This window comes from Nothobranchius furzeri, chromosome 2 (genome assembly GCF_043380555.1).
Source record: "Nothobranchius furzeri strain GRZ-AD chromosome 2, NfurGRZ-RIMD1, whole genome shotgun sequence".
In the NCBI taxonomy this organism is placed as follows: domain Eukaryota; kingdom Metazoa; phylum Chordata; class Actinopteri; order Cyprinodontiformes; family Nothobranchiidae; genus Nothobranchius; species Nothobranchius furzeri.
In genome coordinates this window covers 58692922-58715469 of record NC_091742.1, presented here as the reverse complement: position 1 = coordinate 58715469, position 22548 = coordinate 58692922, and the positions used below count along the sequence as shown (strand labels likewise).

Below are 22548 nucleotides of genomic sequence, written 5' to 3'. Positions count from 1 at the left end.
GGAAATTATATATAAATTATTTCTTCTGGAATAGGGGGCAGAAATTATAAGATGTTTTTCTTCATTCTGCTCCTTTTCGTTCAAATTTGATTTTTTGTTATGAATATCTTATTGTTTATATGTTTTATTTGTTTTTATTTTGAATGAAATAAAAAAGAGAGAAAAAAACTTGACTTTTAAAACAGATGCACATGAATTAAGCCTTCAGAAGGCGTGGAAGTTTATGACAAGCCATTTCAATTCAATTCAATTCAAAAAAACTTTATTAATCCCAGAGGGAAATTGATTAATTGATTTCACTCTAAATATAAACGATTAAAAACTGTTATCAATAGATACTTAAAAGTATTCTATCAAATAAATAAATGTTTCAATAAAAATTATTAACAGGAAGCTAATTTAGTCAATTAGAATTTTATATTATATTATATTATTTATTTATTTTATGATTGTCTTTTTTGTGATGCTTTAATATTTTTAAATAAATATTTCATGGATTTTTTTCTCTCCATTTTGTTCAGGTTCTATTTATTTTATGCTTGTATATTCAAATGAGTGGGCGGGGTTTTCTCTGAGGGGCGGGGTTTTCTCTGCTCACCTACGGAGCACAGTGGAGCGTATTCCCGCTGAGCCCTTTTTGGACTCTTGCTAGTGTCAGTATGACAGACGAGTGGGCGACGCCCTTTAGTAATGACGATTCATTGTTAGCAACAACATAATAACAGGATTTCTTTTAAAACATTTGACCATAATGGCTTTCCATACAGGTGAGTGTCCATTGAAAAGAAAGACAAAATAAAAGCATTACAATAAATAATTATTTTAAAAAATTTATGTTTTATAAATCTGAAATTTTCTCTGATCAACTCAAGAAAAAAACTTCTTAAACCTAAAAATGTAAAACCAGCCCTCATAAACAGACCTGTCGACTGGAATAAATACCGCAGAAATACGCGATGCCAACTAATAAAGTGGGAAATAAACAGGCAGAAACAGAAGTGACCGTTTGTTCAACGTTTTAACAAAAACAGGATGTTAGTAAATTACAGGCTCCTGATTATTCCCAGATCTGCTTGCTCCAGGTAGAAATTCCTGTTTATCACTGGAATGAGCTTGTTTTGCGTGGACCGTGACCAGACTTTTACAAAACGGTCTCAGTCAGAGTAAATCCAGCTGAAGCGAGGTAAATCAGTCTGGCACTTTTGAGTTTTAAAGCTAAACAGTGTTTTAGGGAAGCAAAGCATTAATGAGCGTTGGAAGTTAAAGTTTCCCGCGTTACTTCCACGAGGATTAGATTTTTGTGTCAGGGTGGATAATCACACCGTCTCCCTCGTCTCCAGCTCCTGGAGCTTGTCAGTTCTGCTTCCTGCTCTCCACCAGAGCTGGAGGTCTGGGCATCAACCTGGCCACGGCGGACACCGTCATCATCTTCGACTCTGACTGGAACCCCCACAACGACATACAGGTACAGCCTCTGATGGAATAAACCGTCGTCTGTCTAACTTCTGTTCTGCTTTATCTGAAGCAGCCTCTCTCTTGCCGCTCAGGCGTTCAGTAGAGCTCATCGGATCGGGCAGGCCAACAAGGTGATGATCTACCGCTTTGTGACGCGAGCCAGCGTGGAGGAGCGCATCACCCAGGTAGCGAAGAGGAAGATGATGCTGACCCACCTGGTGGTGCGGCCCGGTTTGGGATCCAAGGCGGGCTCCATGACAAAACAGGAGCTGGACGATATCCTCAAGTTTGGGACGGAGGAGCTCTTTAAGGACGAGGGAGAAGGTGACTGATGGTTCTGGCTGTGGCCATTTTTATTTGTTGGATTATTCTGAAAAGAAAAAAAAAAACAAATATGCTGGCAGGTATGAAGAATAATTCTGGGGATAAAGTGGAGGACGAAGGCAACGTGATTCATTACGACAGCACCGCCATCGAGAGGCTCCTGGACCGGAGCCAGGACGACACCGACGACTCGGACGTCCAGAACATGAACGAGTACCTCAGCTCCTTTAAGGTGGCCCAGTACATGGTCCGAGAGGAGGACAAGGTACGGTGAGGTCAAACAGGAAGTGGGGGAGGACGTAGACAGAGTGGAGAGCGAGAGGGAGGAAAAATAGATAAAGTTTCCTGTGAATAAACTCTTGAATCATTTTGGCTTGAGGCCCATAAAATGTTCAAATCACGAGAGCTTTCCGTGCAGAGGATTCATTTGTAAATGATCCTTTTGATTCCTGAGCATGTCGGGAAACTGAACTACGCCCAGTTTATCTCGTGTGTGATCCAACATTTTATTCGTGTATCGCAATGACAGTAAAATCAACCTGAAACCCCACTTTCAACACTATTCAAATAGAATCAACAAAGAAACATGAAAAATCTAAACAAAAACTAAAGGTAAAGAAATCCACACAATCCCAAATGTACCATGTTCTTTTGTTAGAGCTCTTTCTCTACAAATAGGCATAGTTTAGTCAGAAAACGTTAGAAACCAAGGAAGCTTCTAAACCCTGACCCTATAGAACAAATGAGACAGAAAAACGAGTCTGACAATGTGGACATGGGAGACTACGGAAGCATATTGCCGTCAGTCCGAAGAAAAAAATATAGGAGCAATATCTCTTAATAACAAAAACCATTCTCAGTATGACGTATAAGTCTTGTTTTGATGAGAGACATTCTCATGATGATGACTAGTTGTTTCAAAGTAACGTGTTTAATATCTTGTAATATTGAGAAAGGTGATAGGTAGTAATGTAAGAAAATATCGATATAGCAATATTTCGCGATATTTTTTCCTGCGATATTATATCGATGTTCAAAAGCTGTGTATCGATTTTTTTGGAAGAATTTACGTGCAAACATTTGTGTATTTTCTTTTCTTTCGGTGCAAATCAAATGCCGTCCGCTAGTCAGCAGTAGTGTGCAATGGAGTTTGTTTCCACCATTGAAATGTAAATCCCTCTATTATGGTTCAGATACCTCATGTTAATCACTTTAAGTATCAGTTTGGACCGTTTATTGAATTTTCCTACAATAATTTTAGTCTAAAAAAAATCTCTAATATCGTCCAACTGAATGCATCGCAATATATCGTGATAAGTATCGTATCGCCAGAATTTCACCAATACACATCCCTAGTCATAAGTGGCGGTTTTGTGTCGTGGCGTTCTTCTCAGAGGGAACAATCTTTCAGTTTTGGTTCTTTAACTTTTAGGAGATATACTGTAGCTGCAGCAGTGTCACAAAAACGGGGGCAAAACCACCAAACAGCGGTGCACAATTGAACAAACTACACTCGCTAGCTCTCTTCTCTGCCAGCTTCGCCACACACGCTCGTGGCCAAGGCAACTCACTGGCATCTCTCATCCTGAGAGGCTGTGTTTAAGTGTAACAGGTGCATGACACCAAAAACACCCATAGGTTTCTCACACAAAGGGAACATGTCTGATTTAACATCAGGACAGATTTTTTTTTATGCATATCCATCCATCCATTCTCTTCCGCTAACCCGGAGTCGGGTCGCGGGGGCAGCAGCCTAAGCCCAGACACTCTGCGGAGAAAAGTCATTTCAGTCAATTCTGTCCGTGATCTCGTTCTTTCGGTCACTACCCAAAGCTCATGACCATAGGTGAGGGTAGGAACGTAAATCGAGAGCTTTGCCTTCTGACTCAGCTCTCTCTTCACCGTGACAGACCGGTACAACGCCCACATCACTGCAGATGCAGCACCAATCCACCTATCGATCTCACGCTCCAGTTTTCCCTCACTCGTGAACAAGACCCCGAGATACTTAAGCTCCTCCACTTGGGGCAGGACCTCATCCCTGACCCGGAGAAGGCATTCTTCCAGTTCAAGACCATGATCTTGGATTTAGAGGAGCTCATTCTCATCCCAGCTGCTTCACACTTGGCTGTCAACCACTCCAGTGAAAGCCAGAAATCACGTTCTAATGAAGCCAACAGGACCACATCGTCTGCAAAAAGCAGAGACCCGATCGTCAGGCCACCAAAACAGGTCCCCTCAACACCTTTGCCTGCACCTAGAAATCCTGTTCATAAAGGTTATGGACAGAATCGGTGACAAAGGGCAGCCTTGGCGGGGTCCAACTCTCATCGGGAGCAAGCCCAACTTACTGCCGGCAATGCAGACCAAGCTCTGACACCGATCATACAGAGACCAAACAGAGGGCCTGGTACCCCATACTCCTGAAGTACTCCCCACAGGGCTCCCCGAGGGACGCGGTGAAACGCATTCTCCAAATCCACAAAACACATGTAGACTGGTTGGGTGACCTCCCACGCACCCTCCAGGACCCCACTAAGGGTAAAGAGCTGGTCCAGTGTTCCACGGTCAGAACAAAAACCACATCGCTCCTCCTGAATCCTATCTGATGGACCCTTCTCTCCACAACCTCCAAATACACCTTACCAGGGAGGCTCAGATAAAAATTATAGCAAGTGGATGTCAGTGCATATCCTTTTATTAAACTATAAAATGTTTTTTAATGTGAAGGGCTGTTGTTTTTGAAGTGGTGGTGCAGCCTGGCCGAAGTCTAGCTGCTTCTTATGAAGCCACAAAGAAGCTCCCCCTGACTCCATCTTCTCCCTTTGTTTCTTCTGGACGACATCCTGTAGGAAGTCAGGGTTTTATCATTGTAAGCTTTCTCATTATTACCAAATATTGAACGTGTTTTTTTTAAAACATTTCCATTAAAATTACTTTTACCTGTTATGAGAATGTTTCTCATTAAAAAACAAGATTTATATCACGTAATACCGAGGAATGTTCTTGTTTTGTTTATCCCCACCCCACCACGCTGGCAGCAATAGCCATCCGTAGGACAGGAACAGCAAAACTGTGGATTGAACCGAGACGTCAAACAAACTAAGAAATATCACAAACTTTATGACTAACATCTAGTTAGGCTAATTAGGCTAACTGATGACAGGCTGCTAAGATGACAAGAGTTTGGAGATTTCAACTAAATTATTCAGTAATATTCACCTTATCGATTTTTCCCAACAGATTGAGGAGATCGAGCGGGAGATCATCAAACAGGAGGAGAATGTGGATCCGGATTACTGGGAGAAACTGTTGAGGCATCACTACGAGCAGCAGCAGGAGGACCTGGCCAGCAAGCTGGGTAAAGGCAAGAGGAACCGCAAACCCGTCAACTATAATGACGCCGCACAGGAAGACCAAGGTAGGGACTGGGTTTAGGACACGGGGTTTAAATGAGAAGTGTGTCCACCGTGGGGCCTACTCACACAGCGCCATGTGCTGTTCCAGAGTGGCACGCTGACATTTCAGACAACCAGTCTGAGTACTCCGTTGGGTCTGAAGAGGAGGATGAAGACTTCGACGATCGGCCAGAGGGTAAGGGAGAGATTTTCGAAAGAAAGGGAAAGGAGAAAAAAGACGAACCAAGGAGAACTTCTGAGGTCTGTGTTGAATTAGAGTTTGATTTAGCTGTTGTAGTTTTCTGGCAGAACTGCTCAGGTTAGACCGCCAAGAATGCAAACCCCCCTCCAACTCCCACTCCAGAGCTTTTCAAGTAACAAATTCAAGCGTATCCGAAGTTTTTTTTTTAATTGCTTATCACTGAAATCCAGTTGCTATACATTTGAGAAGAAATCCAAAACATTATCTTGATGATATCCTTGACATTCTTTTCTCTTGACTGCTGTCAGGTCGAAGGCAGTCCCGCCGTCAGCTGAGGAACGAGAAGGATAAACCCCTGCCTCCTCTCCTGGCCAGAGTGGGAGGAAACCTGGAGGTCTGCATACATTTAAAACTGATCTATGGGGTGCTGATTGTAAAACTATACATTTAAAATGAGATGGCTTTATTTGTTTACATTCAGCTTCAAATATTTAAAATAAACGTTTAGAATCAAATCAAAGTATATTAAGTTAAACCTGATCATTTAGACAATTTATTTTATTGGTTTGATGTTAAAACTGTAAAAATAAAGTTTAACAATTTATCCTGTGACCATGTGAAATGAAAACCCAGGCACATACATTAACTCATTCGCTGCCAGCCGTTTCCTGATCAGTAAAGCCCTTCGCTGCCAGCGTTTTTCAGCATTTTCACTGTTTTTTTAAGAGTCACAGAACATTGCGTGCTAGGATGATGTCGACGCCAAAACAAAGAGGAGACTCACCTCTTACATCAGGAAGAATCCGCGCGTTTCGAGTGTTATCCGTTCTTTCATAATCCGTTGTTGAATTGTGATCGGCAGAAGCTTTTCCGGTTCGCACCTCGCTTGTTTTACAGCAGCGGCCCAAAACGATCTCCTAACACATGGATGTTCTGCTTCCTGATCACGTGACGTGTGACGTACGCAGTTGAAGATCGGCTTTAGAGCTGAGATGTTTGTTCTCACGGTGCGGGGGCTTGTTCCGACGCCCACTCATTAAAAATATGCAAGTAAACGGTTAGATTTAAAATAACGACTTTTGTCGTCAGTGGCAGTGAATGAGTTAATGATTGTTCTATAGCTGAACAGATTCCCTCTGGTTTACCAATAAAAGCACTCTGACATGTTAGGAGATCTATTCACGCTGTTTTTAATTACCGTATTTTCCGGAGTATGAGGCGCTCCGGAATATAAGTCGCACCAGCCATGAAATGTATAATGAAGAAGAAAAAAACATATGTAAGTCACACTGGACTATAAGTCGCATTTTGGGGGGGAATTTTATTATTTTTCTTACAAAATCTGAGACCAAACATTTCACATTGCAAGACAAGTACCGGTAACAATAACAGAATAAACAATCAGGGCGCAGCAGCGCACCACGGTCTCCAGCAGAGGATGGCGGTGTTTCAAACCCTCCTAGCGGGTGGGGAAAGCGCCTGCAGTACCCCGCCACAGGCTGCAGCAGGTGATGGCGGTGTTTGAAACCCTCCCAGCGGGACAGAGGAGCTGAAACCTGGACCGGAACCGGCCCGCAGCAGCACGAAACGGTCTCCAGCAGGTGATGGCGGGGCAGGGGAGCTCATTCCTGGTCCGGAGCCGGCCCGCAGCATCGCAGTATACATAATTTGGTATATAAGTCGCAAGACCAGCCAGACTATGAAAAAAAGTGTGACTTATAGTCTGGAAAATACGGTAATTGGCAATTTTAATTTTATGGAGGTCTGATTTAGCACATTAGCTAAATATTTAGTTTAACACTAAACATTTCAAATAGTTTTTTTTACAGTAATTGTTTTGTTTTGGCTTCATGATAAATTCACTGTACTTACATAGCGCCTTCTAGGGTTCTACAATGCCCCGAGGTGCTTCACTACACAACCAGTCATTCACCCACGCACACACACGTTCACATGCTGGTATTTAGGTTTGATTCTAAATATTGAAATTTAACTTTATTGGTCTGATTTTGAATATTTGTTTAACTTTATCTATATTTAGATTTAATTATTTAATTCATATTTCTCACTACATTAAAATATTTTTTTATGTACTGTATGTCAATGTTATTTGCTTTTATACTTGAAAATGTAGACATCACATTGTGATTTTCTAAATATATCCAACTAAACAGTGGCTAATCCTTTCAGTCTCCATATGTGAGGCTAATAGTGGCAAAATTTAGCAGTTTTCTTTTAAATGTATTAGTCTTTTTTCTCGTTATTTGTTTAATTCAAAGTGTTAAAAAAATATATACAACCAACAAAAAAACATACATAAACATGAACACCAAACAGTTTGAATGAAAAGGGGCAGAAGGAAGAAATATATTATCTGCCCCTATTTACAAACCAAACTTTTTAATAATGCTTCCATACAATTCTCAATAAACAACAACAAAACACAGATTCATTTTATATTCTTGTAACTTACAGACCTAATCAGACTCCAACTGAATTTAGGTTGTTGTAGTTCTGTAATACACTTGATTTTATACATTTTTTAAATATATTTAGTGACTTTGATTCTTTTATGTCTTTGCTAAGGTTGTTCCATATTCTCACACCATTTACAGAGATAGTCATCTCCTTCATTCTGGTTCTAAATTTCATTTTTTTAAATACGTCAGTTCCTTTTAAGAAATAATTACTGACTCTTTTTTCAAATATTTTCTGAATGTTGGTGGGTAAAGTATTGGTTTTAGCTTTATACATTGTTTGCAATATTTTCATATTCACTAGATCATAAAATTTCAGTAGTTTATATGTGATGAATAACGGATTGGATGGATCTCTATAGTGATTGTTATTAATGATTCTCAATGCTCTTTTCTGTAGAATAAACAGTGGTTGTGTGTGAGTTTTACATGTGGATCCCCATATTTCTACACAGTACGTCAAGTATGGAACAATTAGTGAGTTATACAATGTCAGCAATCCAGAACTATTCAGTAAAAACTTAACTTTATGTAGTACTGCAATGGCTTTGGCTATTTTACCTCTGATATAACCTATTTGTGACTTCCAGGTGATAGCTTCATCAAACATGACTCCTAAAAATTTGGTTTCTTTCACCCTTTGAATGTCTAGTCCATTTATTTTTATTGTTATATCTTTGTTGTCTCTGTCATTAAACAATATAAAATTTGTTTTATTACGATTCAGTGAAAGTCTGTTTATGTCAAACCAGTTGATAACTTTTATCAGTTCGTCATTTATCACTCTAGTTACTTCATTAATATCTGACCCTGAATAGAACAATGTTGTGTCATCAGCAAATAAAACAGTACCGAGTAGCTTAGATACAGCTACAAGATAATTAATAAATAGTATGAACAGTTTAGGTCCAAGGACCGACCCTTGTGGCACACCATACTTAATCTCCCGCAGTTCTGATTTAGTGTTGTTTAGTTGGACAAATTGTTTTCTATTCTCTAAATAACTGCTAACCCATTGGTGCGCCACACTATACAATATTCCATGCTGATGTAATTTCTGAAGTAACCTCGCGTGATCGATAACATCAAAAGCTTTCTTCAAGCTTTAAATCGTGCTCCATGTAATCTTGCTAAAGAAGCACTGAGAACGTGGTTTTTCTGTGATAGGTGCTGGGCTTCAACACGCGGCAGCGCAAGGCTTTCCTGAATGCGGTGATGCGATGGGGCATGCCATCTCAGGACGCCTTCTCCTCTCAGTGGCTGGTCCGAGACCTCAGGGGAAAATCGGAGAAAGAGTTTAAGTAAGTTACAAAACTTTTGGTGTATTTACCCTCATTTGGTAACAGTCATCTGTTTGTATCTTCTTCCTCATCAGAGCATACGTGTCTCTCTTCATGCGTCACCTTTGTGAACCGGTCGCCGACGGGGCCGAGACGTTCGCCGATGGCGTCCCGAGGGAGGGCTTGTGTCGCCAGCTGGTCCTGACTCGTATTGGTGTCATGTCGCTGGTCAAGAAGAAGGTCAGAACGAAGCAGGAGGACTTTGTTAGGTCACAGAAAGGGCAAATAAATAGGTTTAAGGCAAAGAAAGGACAAAAATGTTTCAAAAATCCGTCGTATTTAAAGAAAGGAGAATAAATCCTCTGGGTAACGAGTCACTGCGAGTACAGCATGACCACCTGAAAGTTCATTACAGTGCAAGAAGGTTTTTGTGGTTTCTGATGTTTATTCTAACTCATCAGCTGTTCGAATCACGTTTCAGATGGCAGGTGGCATGTTCTTAGCCCTTTCAGGGCTTTTCCTTTTCAGGTCAGGTGGAACATATTTTAGTCTCCAAATGTAAAATGTTTACTATAGGAATCTGGTAAAAAAAAAAAAAAACAACAACAACTAAAGTAAAAAAAAAAATCTAAAAATATGGGACGTTTGAAGAAAAACGTGATGATTATTCTACATCATTATTTCACGTTATTATTAATAAAATTCCTTTTAGTGATTTTTTTAATAACTTTTTATTGCCACAAATTAGTTTAAAGGTTTTTGCTATGGACATTGAATGGCTTAGAAGGAAATACTTTTTTTAATACTTATTATAAATAATAAAAAAGCAAAGTTTTGATTGATTAAATTATAAGATTAACTACGTAAGTCAGCTGTTTCCTCGGGGAGTTTACTGCTCTGATTCCATTTTGTCTGTTTATATGATAAATGACCCGCACTTGTGTAGCGCCTCTCACAGTAAGGACTCCAAAGCGCTTTACACTACAGTGTATCATTCATCCATTCACACACACATTCACACACTGATGGTGATGAGCTACGATGTAGCCACAGCTGCCCTGGGGTGCACTGACAGAGGCGAGGCTGCCGAGCACAGGCGCCACCAGTCCCTCCGACCACTACCAGCAGGCAAGGTGGGTTAAGTGTCTTGCCCAAGGACACAACAGCAGAATTCTCTGTCCGGAGCCGGGATCAAACCTGCAACCTTCCGATTACTGGACAACCCGCTCAACCTGCTGAGCTACTGCTGCCATCCATTTTTTCCATCCTGTCGTCTTCCAGCCAGTTTTCGGTCCAACTTATTCAAACCTGCAGGCATCCCGATATCCTGATCTGTGCCACGGGTGGATGTTTGATTCTCTGCCAGCCCAAGTTGGCATGCGGGTGTTGAGTTTAAAGAGCTGCATTTGATAAAACTCCTTTGATTTTCAGATCCAGGAGTTTGAGCACATCAACGGGAGGTGGAGCATCCCGGAGCTCAAACCTGAGATCAGCGTGGATAAATCCTACTCCTCGCGGGCGTCCTCCCCTGCCGCTAAGACCGCCACTCCCACCCCGGACGCCAGCTTCAACAACACGCCGTGCACGTCCACGCCAGGTAACCATGATGTGTGCTGCACGTCCAGCAGGGGGTGCTCCTAGTCTGTTATAAACTGTGTCTGTGTGGACAGCTACTCCTGCTCCATCAGAGAAGCTGGAAAAGAATGGGAAGGAGGAGGAAAAGGAGGAAGCTGATGCTGCTGTGGATAAGGAGAAGGTGAAGGAGGTGGAGGGGAGCAAGCATGGGGGTGCTGAGGAGGTGAGCCATGGTCAAATATAAATTCATCATGAAATGTCCAAGAAGTTTTTTATATTAACAGAAAGTGACTCTACTGTCTTTAGTTCTCCTCCTCAGCAAAAGGAGCATCACAAAAGTCGTCACCTGGTCAGAAGCCTGAGGGCAAAGAAGAGAGTGATGCTAAAGAGGACGACAGGAAGGAGGACCCAGCTGAAGATGTGCCGACTGCCTCGGTGGAGGAAAGAAAAGTACACGAGGTCAAAGAGGAGAATTCAGGTGAAGTAATAAAACGTAAAGGCAAATTTAGCTTTTCAGTGATTGTAGAGTCATCAAAAAACAGCTGTTTGCGTTTACAGAAGGAGATAAAACCGGCGAGGAGAAGGAAAAACGAGAACAAGAGGAAACGAGAACAGAAGCGTCAGAAGCCAAAGATAAAACCGAGGCGACCGTTGGGAAAAAAGGTGCCTCTCAACCTCGAGTCAGAATAATAAAAGCTTGTTTGTTGATTTAATCTCCTAAAAATATGATTTGTCTCTCTTAGTTGCAGAGGAGGTCAAAGGTGAAAGGGATGTTGGGAAAGAAATCAAGGCAGCTAAGGAGGAGGCGCCTAAGGGGAACGGGAGGCCTCCGACTGAGCGGCCACGCTTCATGTTCAACATCGCAGATGGAGGATTCACAGGTTGAGTTTATCTACACTAATAATGAAACAGAACATGATGCTTTCGTTACCTATATCCCTAAAACGCTTATGGGGTAGTTGAAACGTTTTAAATTCAGTAGAACAACCTCTGCTACGAGGAAAGATTAGTTATGATTGGATTGACAAGCTAACGGCTAGTCCAGGGACTTCTAAACTTGTCAGCTCTCAACTCAAAAACTCACAGCGTCAAAGACCAGCTGCTTCATATATTGCTGGATGCACCTTAGAAAAGATGCTAAGCTAAAAATGTTCAATTAAAAACAGCTTCATGGCTATCATTTTAGCTTTTATAACAAACATAGTGACATTATGATTTTAAGACATATTATTCTTTCTTTTCTTGATTCTAGAAATCATCTAATGCCTGAAATAAATCTTGTTTATTTGACACTGTCTAAAATGATGGAGAACATGGTTAAAGTTAAACACGCTGGATGTGAACACTTTCTTCAGCCCTTATCGCCTGCGTTAGCCTCAAAAAGAAAACGGACTAGGAAACAGAAAAAGACAGTTTCTTCTATGTTACAGTGATAATTAGTATTCATGGCCCCACCCACCTTGACTCACGAGATCAGAGCGCGTCTCGGCTAGTAGAAGCTAACCATTAGCAACTCCACAACACGGTGGAGCTTTCTGGCTAGGTTTACTTGCGGAGATAAAACATTAACGTTGAACTTTCTACCCGAGAGAGAGGAGCGAGCCGAGGCAGCAGAAGAGTTGTGTGGCTGTTCACCTTGATTATTAATGAGTGGTTTCCTACCGCCCCACTCCTCCGAAAAACCTCTACCCCTGAAACGGGAGTGCCAGAGTTATTTTCTCCCACAGAAAACAACTCATAAGGCATTTATTCACAATAAAACCCCAATTCATCCATCCAGTTTCTTCCGCTTATCTGGAGTCGGGTCGCAGGGGAAGCAGCCTAAGTTGAGAGTCCCAGATTTCCCTCTCCCAGCCACTTGGGAATCCCAAGGTGTTCCCTGGCCAGGTGAGAGACACAGTTCATCCAGCATGTCCTGAGTTTCCCTTTAGGTCTCCTCCCTGTTGGACGTGCCCGGAAAACCTCACGAGGCAGGCAGCTAGACGCCAGAGCCACCTCAACTGGCTCCTCTCGATGTGGAGGAGCAGCAGATCTACTCCGAGCCCCTCCCGGATGACCGAGCTTCTCACCCTATCTCTAAGGGAGAGCCCAGCCACTCTGCAGAGAAAACTAATTTCGGCCACTTGTATCCGCGATCTCGTTCTTTCGGTCACTACCCAAAGCTCGAGACCATAGGTGAGGGTAGGAACGTAGATCGACTGGTAAATCAAGAGCTTTGCCTTCTGGCTCAGCTCTCTCTTCACCACGATAGATCGGTACAATGCCCGCATCGCTGCAGACGCACCGATTCATCAATTCACCTTTCAGTCTCGCTCTCCATCTTTCCCTCACTCGTGAACAAGACCCTGAGATATTTAAACTCCTCCACTTGGGGCAGGACCTCATCCCTGACATAGAAACCCCAGTCATGATGAGTAAATCAAACTTTTAAAGTAGCAGTCATCCGGTTTGAATTAGCTTTGACTAGCCATTAGCTCATCAATCCTACAGGATCTGATCTCCACAGCAGATAATGTATTCGTTACATTTTCACAGAAACTAAAAGATCAGAGCTGTTTCTCGTTGAGGTTCAGAGCTAGACACGACTTCCTGACAGATTGTTGTTTCATTTCCTCACCAGTGTGACTCAAGCCATTTACACCCAACACTAATAGAGAGCCATGAGGTAATGGAGTAGTTTGTCTTTGGTTAGACAACATTTCACAGGAAACACCACAACACAATGTCGTGCTTAAGGAACCGTGTGGTCGGAAAAATATAAAAGTTCAAATTGAGCAAAACACAACTTTCCTCACTTCCTAAAAAACTTCCTCAGAAAAAAAGCCAAAGAGAAGATTTTAAATAAGTCCCACCAACTTAAATGGCTGGTTTTAGGTGTTTTGTAATAGAGCAACATCAAACGAACCACTTCTGCAAACAAATTAAACGTCACACTTACTTTAAGAACTTCTGTGCAAAACCACAGCAGTGGGACAAATTTATCCCCAACCCCAGAAAAGCTGTGGTTAACACCTGCAGTCAGGTTTCAGCCAGCTAAGCAGTTTCTACCTCCGTCCCACAGAGCTGCACACTCTCTGGCAGAACGAGGAGCGGGCCGCCATCTCCTCAGGGAAGATGAACGAGATCTGGCATCGCCGACACGACTTCTGGCTGCTGGCGGGAATCGTGGTGTATCCTTGACAGCGGTTGCCCGGGCGATGAACCCTGTTGTGTTTATTTTTCTGTCAGAGGAGCTCGGTGTAATATAAGGCAACACGCCAGCCAGAGCTTTCTGAACAGCACTCTGTCTGCTGGAGCTCTGTAGCGGACTGTTTAGCTTGTTCTGCTCACTTCGTTGTAATTATTAGCCACAATATTTATTATAATGCAAAATAGTCCTCTAGACCAGGGATCGTCAACCAAATTTGTTCAAGGGCTGGAAGTTTTTTCTAGATGCTCTTCTAAAATAAAGTTAAATTATTAGTGTATCTTAATTTATTAATATTTAAAATGACTTTGTTTTCCATCGAAACTGTTTTGATTGTAGTTTTAGTTGTGTTTAGAGAACTTAAACAACTATTGATATTTGAGACATGAATTTTGCTGCTGAACTACTAGGGTTGTCACGGTGTGAAAATTTAACCTCACGGTTATTGAGACCAAAATTATCACGGTTTTCGGTATTATCACGGTATTTTTTTAAACGTGCTACATTTTCACACAGCTAAAAAAACCCTGTATGTCAGGAAAATATTGTCCTCAGTAGGGGTTGTACGAAATAGTCGACTTCACGGCTCTGTAGTGACTTTTCATGCCTGTCATCAACTAGTCGCTGTCACATGATAATGACTGACAAGATGCAGTCCTCGGAAAAGACAGCAGGTGATGAGCCCCTGCGCGTCTGGATCGAGGCGGAGGCGACGCGCTGTGCGGTACTGACACCGGCGGTAAAACGGACATTTAACCAAACTGTGACCTTTTCCCTCTTGCAGTTTAACCTTCCCGTCACCCCCATCCTAATCTTAACCAGTTTGTGCATGCAAAGCTCTGATCGTTGACGTGCGCTCCAGACATTGCGTCCTGAGCACCGCCAAATCAGGTGTCACCACCTCAAAAACAAATTAAACACGCGATCGTTCATGTCGGCTCATTTCCTTTCATGTTTTCTGTCTGTTATTTGTGCCTGATGCATTTCGCTGCTGCGGAGCGAGGCACATCACCTGTTGTCCTCCGGTGACGCACCCCCAAGATTCCACTATCTCCACTCCGCTCCGCTCCGGCATGAACTCCTCAGCAAAAACGGTCCCGTTGTAGTCGGCCGGCGAGCAGCGGCACTCCGCTGTTTTAGCGGTCGGTAGATCTTTGAGAACTGCAGTTCAAAGGTAACTCATGAGGTGAATATAAATGAACCCAGGTAGCAGTTTTTCTTTAGGACTGAGAGGAGATGCAGGAAGATAATAAACAGAGACAGGACAGGAAAATAGTCAAATAAAAACAAGTTTGTTTTTGTACCTGGTGGTTGCAACAAACAGACACCATTGAAGGTAATCAGAAGTGAGGAACAGAAAATGAAATAATTATTTTAATGTTTAGAGCAGCAGGAAAGGCTGCAGGCGCATTGGTGAGTTTGCGGCCGCTGCGCAGGGGGAGGGGGGAGAGGATTGAAGTAGGATGCAGAAACTACCGTAGTTAAAAGACATATGTTAACTTAGAAAATGTGGGCGCAGTTTTAATTGTCAAAAACTCCAGCGAACCTACCAACCCCCCCCCCCCACCCCCCACCCCCCACCCCCCGCTTCCGGCGTATGACGTCATCAACGACTAGTCGAAGTCGACTCGACTTTCATTACTTGACTGTCGACTTTTAAAAAAATAAAGTCGTGCAGGCCCTAGTCCTCAGTTTGTATCTAAATTTTGCCTAAAATGTGTTATTTTGTAATTATGTTGTTTATTTGTTTACATTTTTTCCCTTTAGTCTTTAAAATACCAATATTTGCCCATAACTTCTTATTTTTCGTCTGTTTGATGTCATCATTTAAAAAATATTAGATCAGATGATACTCAGTACTCAAGTAGCCTTCTAATCAGATACTTTTTTTACCCTTACTTGAGTAATAAACCCTATATCAGGAAAATATTGTCCTCGGTTTGTGTCCTTCCAGTGAGCTTTGCAGATGTGGGAAAATGTCATCAGGCAGTAATCATTGTTAAATTCATAATTATTCTCGGAGAGAGACCAACTCTTATCTGCCCCTGGGAGCCCCGTAATGCATAGCATCATTTCAACATGGGGGTGTCCGCGACACGGTTTATATGCAGGTAGCGGCGCTGCGGCTGCTTTATATAGCGACTCGTTGCATTCTCCCTCAACCCAAATCCTCGGATCACGCATTTGAGCTAAAACGCTAACGTTAACTTGCCTTGCGTTGACTGTAGAGTTGTGGGTGATGGTCAGGCAGATGTGTCATGAGATTTGAAGCGTTGCTGCCTTTCACAGACACTTTTTCTGCACGTGCTGCAAACAGGATAGCCGTCTTCTATCAACTGTCCCTCGGCGTTCTTCAGATATCCAAAAAACGCCCGTACTTCTGACTTTGTCTTCTTTGAGGGATAATAAATGTCCTGAGCGCTGCCGTCTCCTCCTTTGGCCATTATTTCAGCTTTAGCTTAAAGAAAGTTTTGGTTGTAAACAACAAAGTGCGCATGTGCCGCCGGCAACTTCAGCAGATGATACAGTGGCTGGTAAGGGTCACCGCGCCTACACCGCAGCCACGGTAATCCACCGAGATAATATATATTTTTAAAAACAAGGTGGTTATTATTATTGTCAATTTTTTACCGGGAATTACCACTACACCGGTTACCGTGACATCCCTATTAACTACAAAGTCCCCCAACTGCAGGGCGTTAGGGCCCAAACGGTTGGGGGGCCGGGTGGAAAGGTGTGGCAGGCCGGATGTGGCCTGTGGGCTGCCAGTTGAGGTTCACTGCTCTATACCCGTTAAGCTGACAGGAGATTGACTTTATGTTCAAGTGAATGTAGTTTATTTTATTTTAAAAAAAAAAGAATAAATATGAATATTAGCCTAAACCCAACTACACTGTAATTTTCTTAACCAAGTTATGTAAACTGTTTTGACTCAGTGTAAACTTTTACCATAGCCAATAACAATGTATATTACTCTTTACAGTTAAGCAGCTAGATTCAGTGGAACCAGCCAACAAAACTTGGTTAAGTTAATTTAACATTTAATTTTTTACAGTGTACATCCATGATTTTAGCTATTTAACCCGATGCACATTTATCACGAGTTGACTTTTTATCATTTTGAAATAGCCAAGCTTGTTTTTTGTCATTATCTGGAATAAATGATGTAATTTCTCATGATTACAAAATAGTCTGTGCCAAAAAAATGTGTCTCTCTCGTAAAGAATGAGTTGTTTACATCTTATTTATGAACCATAAAATGTGAGATTCCATAGAAACATGAAATATCAATCTGATGGATCTTTGAATATTTTAACCAGAAGATCAGAACTTTTTATTGCAGGGATTAAGCGACACTTCGTATTAACTCCAAGGAAAGAGAGAGAGTCAGGTTTAAAATAGTTAAGAAATGTATTTCTACACAATTTAAACAAGACTAACTTTAACACTCTGTGTACTGATGGAACTAAGGTGGAGTGAGACGTGTGATGATGGTGTGTGTGTGGAGTTTTATTCAGAACCAGCAGATCCAGAGAAGCAGTTAGTTCTGAGTGGGAATGAATGTTTTGCTCTAAACTTTAGTAGGAGATTTATAACACACACGAAACGCCATCTGTCGGTCTACGTACCCCAGGGGAAGCCTCCGTTAGATCCAGAATGTCGAGGTCCTCTTGGACCCTCCTTGGTACCGAAGCCGGTAGAAAAGCAGCGGTGCCGACCAAACTAGTCTTGGAATGCTTCCAGGTCACGACAGGTTATCATTGGCGTTTCCGAGACCCTGAAGGGGTCGTGAGGTTCAGCTTTTATTCTGAAGGAACCGTTGCGGTCAGGTGTAACTTGCAACAGATTTTATCCAGCTTGTCGAGGTTCTTTTGGCTGAAGAGGAAGTCCGGATGGCCTGTCCGAGACTTCTCTAGAACGCTTTAACTAAAGAAAAGGTGGCGTGGAATAGTTTTTATAATTGTCATATTTTGGTTTACTGGCGAATCAGAATTTGACATGCAAAAGAGGGCAAGTAATAACATTGTCATTTCCCAGATTGATTGAAAATTGGGCTCACATTATTATTGGTAATTAACAAAGTTGCTGATTATGCCCATCCATCCATCTTCTGAACCCGCTTTGTCCACGCAGGGTCGCCGGGGTGGGTGGGGGTGGGGGTGGACTGGTGCCTATCTCCAGCAGTCAACGGGCAAGTAGGCGGGGTACACCCTGGACAGAGAGCCAGTCCATTGCAGGGCAACACAGAGACACACAGGACAAACAACCATGCTCATACACACTCACACATCACAAAATGCCCTATAGGTTATAAATTGTAAGTCGCTTTGGATAAAAAGCGTCTGCTAAAAAAAAATAAACATAAACATCACACCTAAGGACAGTTTAGACAGACCACTCAACCTAACAGTCATGTTTTTGGGCGGTGGGAGGAAGCCGGAGTACCCGGAGAGAACCCACGCATGCACAGGGAGAACATGCATCCTCCATGCAGAAAGATCCCAGGCCGGGAAGCAAACCCAGGACTTTCTTGCTGCAAGGCAACAGCTCTAACCAATGCGCCACTGCGCAGCCTTGTTGATTACGTATTTATCAAAATAGTTCTTGTCTTCGCTTGGTAACAAAGGTGAAGCAGTTCAGATGAGCAGAGTGCATGAAAGACCTTGGCCACTATCTCATGTAGATTAGGCTGTCAGAGACTTTATGTCTCTGCTCGAGCAGACACAGCAGATCATGACCTTTAGGTGAAAAACAGGACATTCATGACGCTACACTCTTTTGCGACACCAGTTCATCATTTACTATCGTTGTCATGAGGCTTTGAGGAGGTCATTAACGGTAAGCCAAGTTGTGTTGCAAAATGTTCGCTGGTACATTTAAGAAGGAATAATTTATATCAAAGACTTCCTTCATGTCCATTTAAAAAACTGGGTTTATTGTGGTTTTTAACTATTTCTAGTTTTTTATAAATAATCAGATAAATTACTCTGTTGTCTTGAGAAAATAAGCTTTGACTTTTAGAAAAAAGATATTTTAGCCCATGTTGCTGCAAAACTAGCTTTGTCATCACAAGAACAACGAATTATGTAAAATCTGAATTAAACTGTGCTGCCAAAATAGCCTGACAAGCCATCTTATATATATATGTAAGTATGTTTTATTTATGTAGCACTCATCACAGATAAACAATCACAAAGTGCTTCACAAACAAAACAAGTCATAAAATCATAATGATCTTAAAACAGAAATTAATTAAAACAAAAACACATAAAATTAGAAAATATCATAACACAAATGAAAGATTATTACAAATTTAAATATAAAGTTAAATATAAGAAAACAAAATATTTAGGTAAAAGCAGCTTTAAATAAAAGGATCTTCAGCTGTTTTTAAAAGTGTCCAGACTGTTAATACTACCTAAGGATGAAGGAAGTTCATTTCAAAGTTGGGGTGCAACCAGGGGTGGACTGGGACCTAAACTTGGCCCTGGCATTTTTACGAACCGTCGGCCCTCAGAGTGAGGATGGGGGTGCGTTGAATATGAGAGTGGGTGGGGTGGGAGTGGGAGGGTTCTGTTGGCCCAAGCCGGGCAAGCGGCCCACCGGGACAGTGCCAGAAAGCCACATAGGCCAGTCCACCCCTGGGTGCAACAGTCTGGAAGGAGCAATCATCTCGACTTTTATGTATGTAATCTGTACACACCTAATGGATTATAGGAACACCACACTAATATGTGTTTGACCCTCTTTCGCCTTCAGAACTACCTTAATTCTACAAGGTGCTGAAAGCATTCTTTAGAAATGTTGGCCCACATTGATAGGATAGCATCTTGCAGTTGATGGAGATGTGTGGGATGCACATCCAGGGCACGAAGCTCCCGTTCCACCACATCCCAAAGATGCTCTATCGGGTTGAGGTCTGGTGACTGTGGGGGCCGTTGTAGTACAGTGAACTCATCGTCATGTTCAAGAAACCAGTTTGAAATGATTGGAGCTTTATGATATGGTGCATTATCCTGCTGGAAGTAGCCATCAGAGGATGGGCACATGGTGGTCATGAAGGGATGGACGTGGTCAGAAACAATGCTCAGGTAGCCCGTGGCATTTAAACCATGCCCAGTTGGCACTAAGGGGCCTAAAGTGTGCCAAGTAAACACCCCCACACAATTACACCTCCACCACAACCAGCCTGTTCAGTGGTAACGAGGCATGATGGATCCATGCTCTCATTCTGTTTACGCCAAATTCTGACTCTAACACACAACAGCAGAAATCGAGGCTCATCAGACCAGGCAACATTTTTCCAGTCTTCAACTGTCCAGTTTTGGTGAGCTCGTGCAAACTGTAGCCTCTTTTTCCTATTTGTAGTGGAGACGAGTGGTACCTGGTGGGGTCTTCTGCTGTTGTGGCCCATCCGCCTCAAGGTTGTGCGTGTTGTGGCTTCACAAATGCTTTGCTGCATTCATCGGTTGTAACGAGTGATATTTCAGTCAAAGTTGCTCTTCTATCAGCTTGAATCAGTCGGCCCATTCTCCTCTGACCTCTAGCATCAACAAGGCATTTTCGCCCACAGGACTGCCGCATACTGGGTGCTTTTCCCTTTTCACACCATTCTTTGTAGTTAAATTAGTTCTGTAGTACCAGTTAGCTAGCTAAGGTCAGAAATGCTCACAAATGATTGATCAACACACTGTGTGGAGTCACATGACCATATTGGTGCCACATTAGGCTTGTTTCCACTACAAGAACTTCAGGGTAGGTTTACAGGAACCTTCCGACATGCGCATGTCTCCACCTGACCGGGCGTCCGAACGGCCGTTTTCAGAGTACCTGCTCTGGGGTAGGTACTCAGAACGACCCGGTGGAGTAGCTGAGCAGAACCTTGAATGGAGACACAACAGCTGAGAGGACTGGGACATCCTATCTCCTGGTCAAGTTCCCCATCCCAGGAACTACCCTGGAGTTCTGGTAATGGAAACATGACTATTGTTGGAGGTGCAAACACACCAGTTGCAGTCACAACAGTAAAATCAGAGGACAGCTCAGATCGTTATCCTTGACCCACCTGGTCCCAGACATGGCTACGCCCGATGGCAGGACATCCAGAACGATCTGCAATTCGCCATCGTCAACGAGCCTTTCAAGTCCCAGGCGAACAAAGGCAACTTCTTAGAGATGAAGAATAAGTTTCTGGCTCGACGCTTCAAGGTAAGACTAAGTTCTGGAGCCTTTTATCATTGTTTGGATTTTACAAACAGAAGCTCAAGCTCCCAAATGTCCTCAGTGTTCCTTTACTTCACAGTCCAGCATCACCTGATACACTCCGTGATCCGATGACAGATACCCCTAGACACACTTATTTTTTGGCTCAATGGTATTGCTGACCACTGCACTTCTAGAGGTGCTCATCCTGTTTTTGAGCAGGTCACATGTTTCAGATCCTTCCCTCAACATCCCCATTTACTGTATACCTCACTCCCATTGCTTCTTGTTATCGCTCTTGCCAAATTGTGTGGTTTGGTTTCTTTAGTATATATATATATATATATTTTGCAAATCTGACATCAAAAATTGCATGGATTTTTTAAAATATATGTTTTGGGCTTGAATGAGGTTTTGCAACACGACTCCTGTGTCGCAACACATTTACTATGACTACTTGTTCTTTTTCCTAGACACTCAGTGATTCACTGTGAAAAGCTAATGAATGACCCATAAAAAGCCTGTAATTCTGTTGCAATACAAACACAGATTGCAGAAAAATATGTAGAAAAATAATTCTTTTCTTATAATTTTGCATCTTGACATGTATAACCTGGTTTTTATTTTAAGAAGAAACCACCAGGAAGTGTAAATGCAGTCAGATTTTGCAGTCAGATGCTGCAGCTGCTTGTTGTGCTTTTGTTGTGCGTTTTAGCTGTCAGAGTACAGCACACTTTTGCCATTTTATTATTTGTTTCGGCTTAAAACTTTTTAATTAATGCCTTCTTGGACAGAGTAAACCTTCCTAAATGCCCTTTGTTTGGAAGAATAGAGATTATATCCTGCAGGATTGATGGGCTAATGGCTAGTCCGAATCAACTCAGACCAAAGTGTATTTTAGCCATTTTTAAACCCTCTTATACACCATTACAATTCAATAAACTTAATAATACACAGTTACTAGAGCAGAAATAGAAATGTCTGGATTCATAGAAAATGCTACAGTTAACTAGCCCTGAAATATAGACAAACCATAGTAGTAGTAGCAAAACTTTATTCTCTGCAGGTTTGTCTAGCTAGGCTTCATTGTAGCCCCAGTAGTTCGACCATTAGCTTGGCTAAGTGTAGGCCAGGCAAATCACAGCACTCTCTCTGTAGAGAGACGTTTGAGACAGGAGCAGGTAGAAGTTGTTCTTTGGCGGTTTATGACGGACCGTCCAGGTTTTCTGTAGTGATGAATATGTCACATTGTACGTGGCTCTGATTGGTTCTAGCGTTGTCCAGTCGCATGCAGAGACAGTTTGAAAGACAACCATAGATTCCACTCCAAGACTGAGCTCTGTCTATGGGTTGTGGCCAGACTTATATTCATATATGTAGAATTGATTGCCAGGCTAACAGTTAAAACTGTAACATTTAAATTTTTAAACCACTATGACATTTTTTT

At 42.2% G+C, this 22548-nt stretch overlaps 1 protein-coding gene across 2 annotated transcripts in view; it reads left to right on the top strand.

The window, feature by feature from the left end:
* Window positions 1-22548, top strand: part of chd3 (chromodomain helicase DNA binding protein 3) — a 55862-nt gene that overhangs the window by 22304 nt on the left and 11010 nt on the right. For both annotated transcript variants that reach the window (XM_054747743.2, XM_054747742.2), the window contains exons 22-36: window positions 1341-1465; window positions 1548-1779; window positions 1860-2044; window positions 5023-5200; window positions 5287-5373; window positions 5688-5773; window positions 9024-9157; window positions 9232-9376; window positions 10568-10733; window positions 10807-10934; window positions 11018-11189; window positions 11270-11374; window positions 11455-11592; window positions 13773-13881; window positions 20975-21107. In XM_054747743.2, the coding sequence (XP_054603718.2) occupies window positions 1341-1465; window positions 1548-1779; window positions 1860-2044; window positions 5023-5200; window positions 5287-5373; window positions 5688-5773; window positions 9024-9157; window positions 9232-9376; window positions 10568-10733; window positions 10807-10934; window positions 11018-11189; window positions 11270-11374; window positions 11455-11592; window positions 13773-13881; window positions 20975-21107 (2123 nt within the window). The remainder of the gene's footprint in view (window positions 1-1340; window positions 1466-1547; window positions 1780-1859; window positions 2045-5022; window positions 5201-5286; window positions 5374-5687; window positions 5774-9023; window positions 9158-9231; window positions 9377-10567; window positions 10734-10806; window positions 10935-11017; window positions 11190-11269; window positions 11375-11454; window positions 11593-13772; window positions 13882-20974; window positions 21108-22548) is intronic.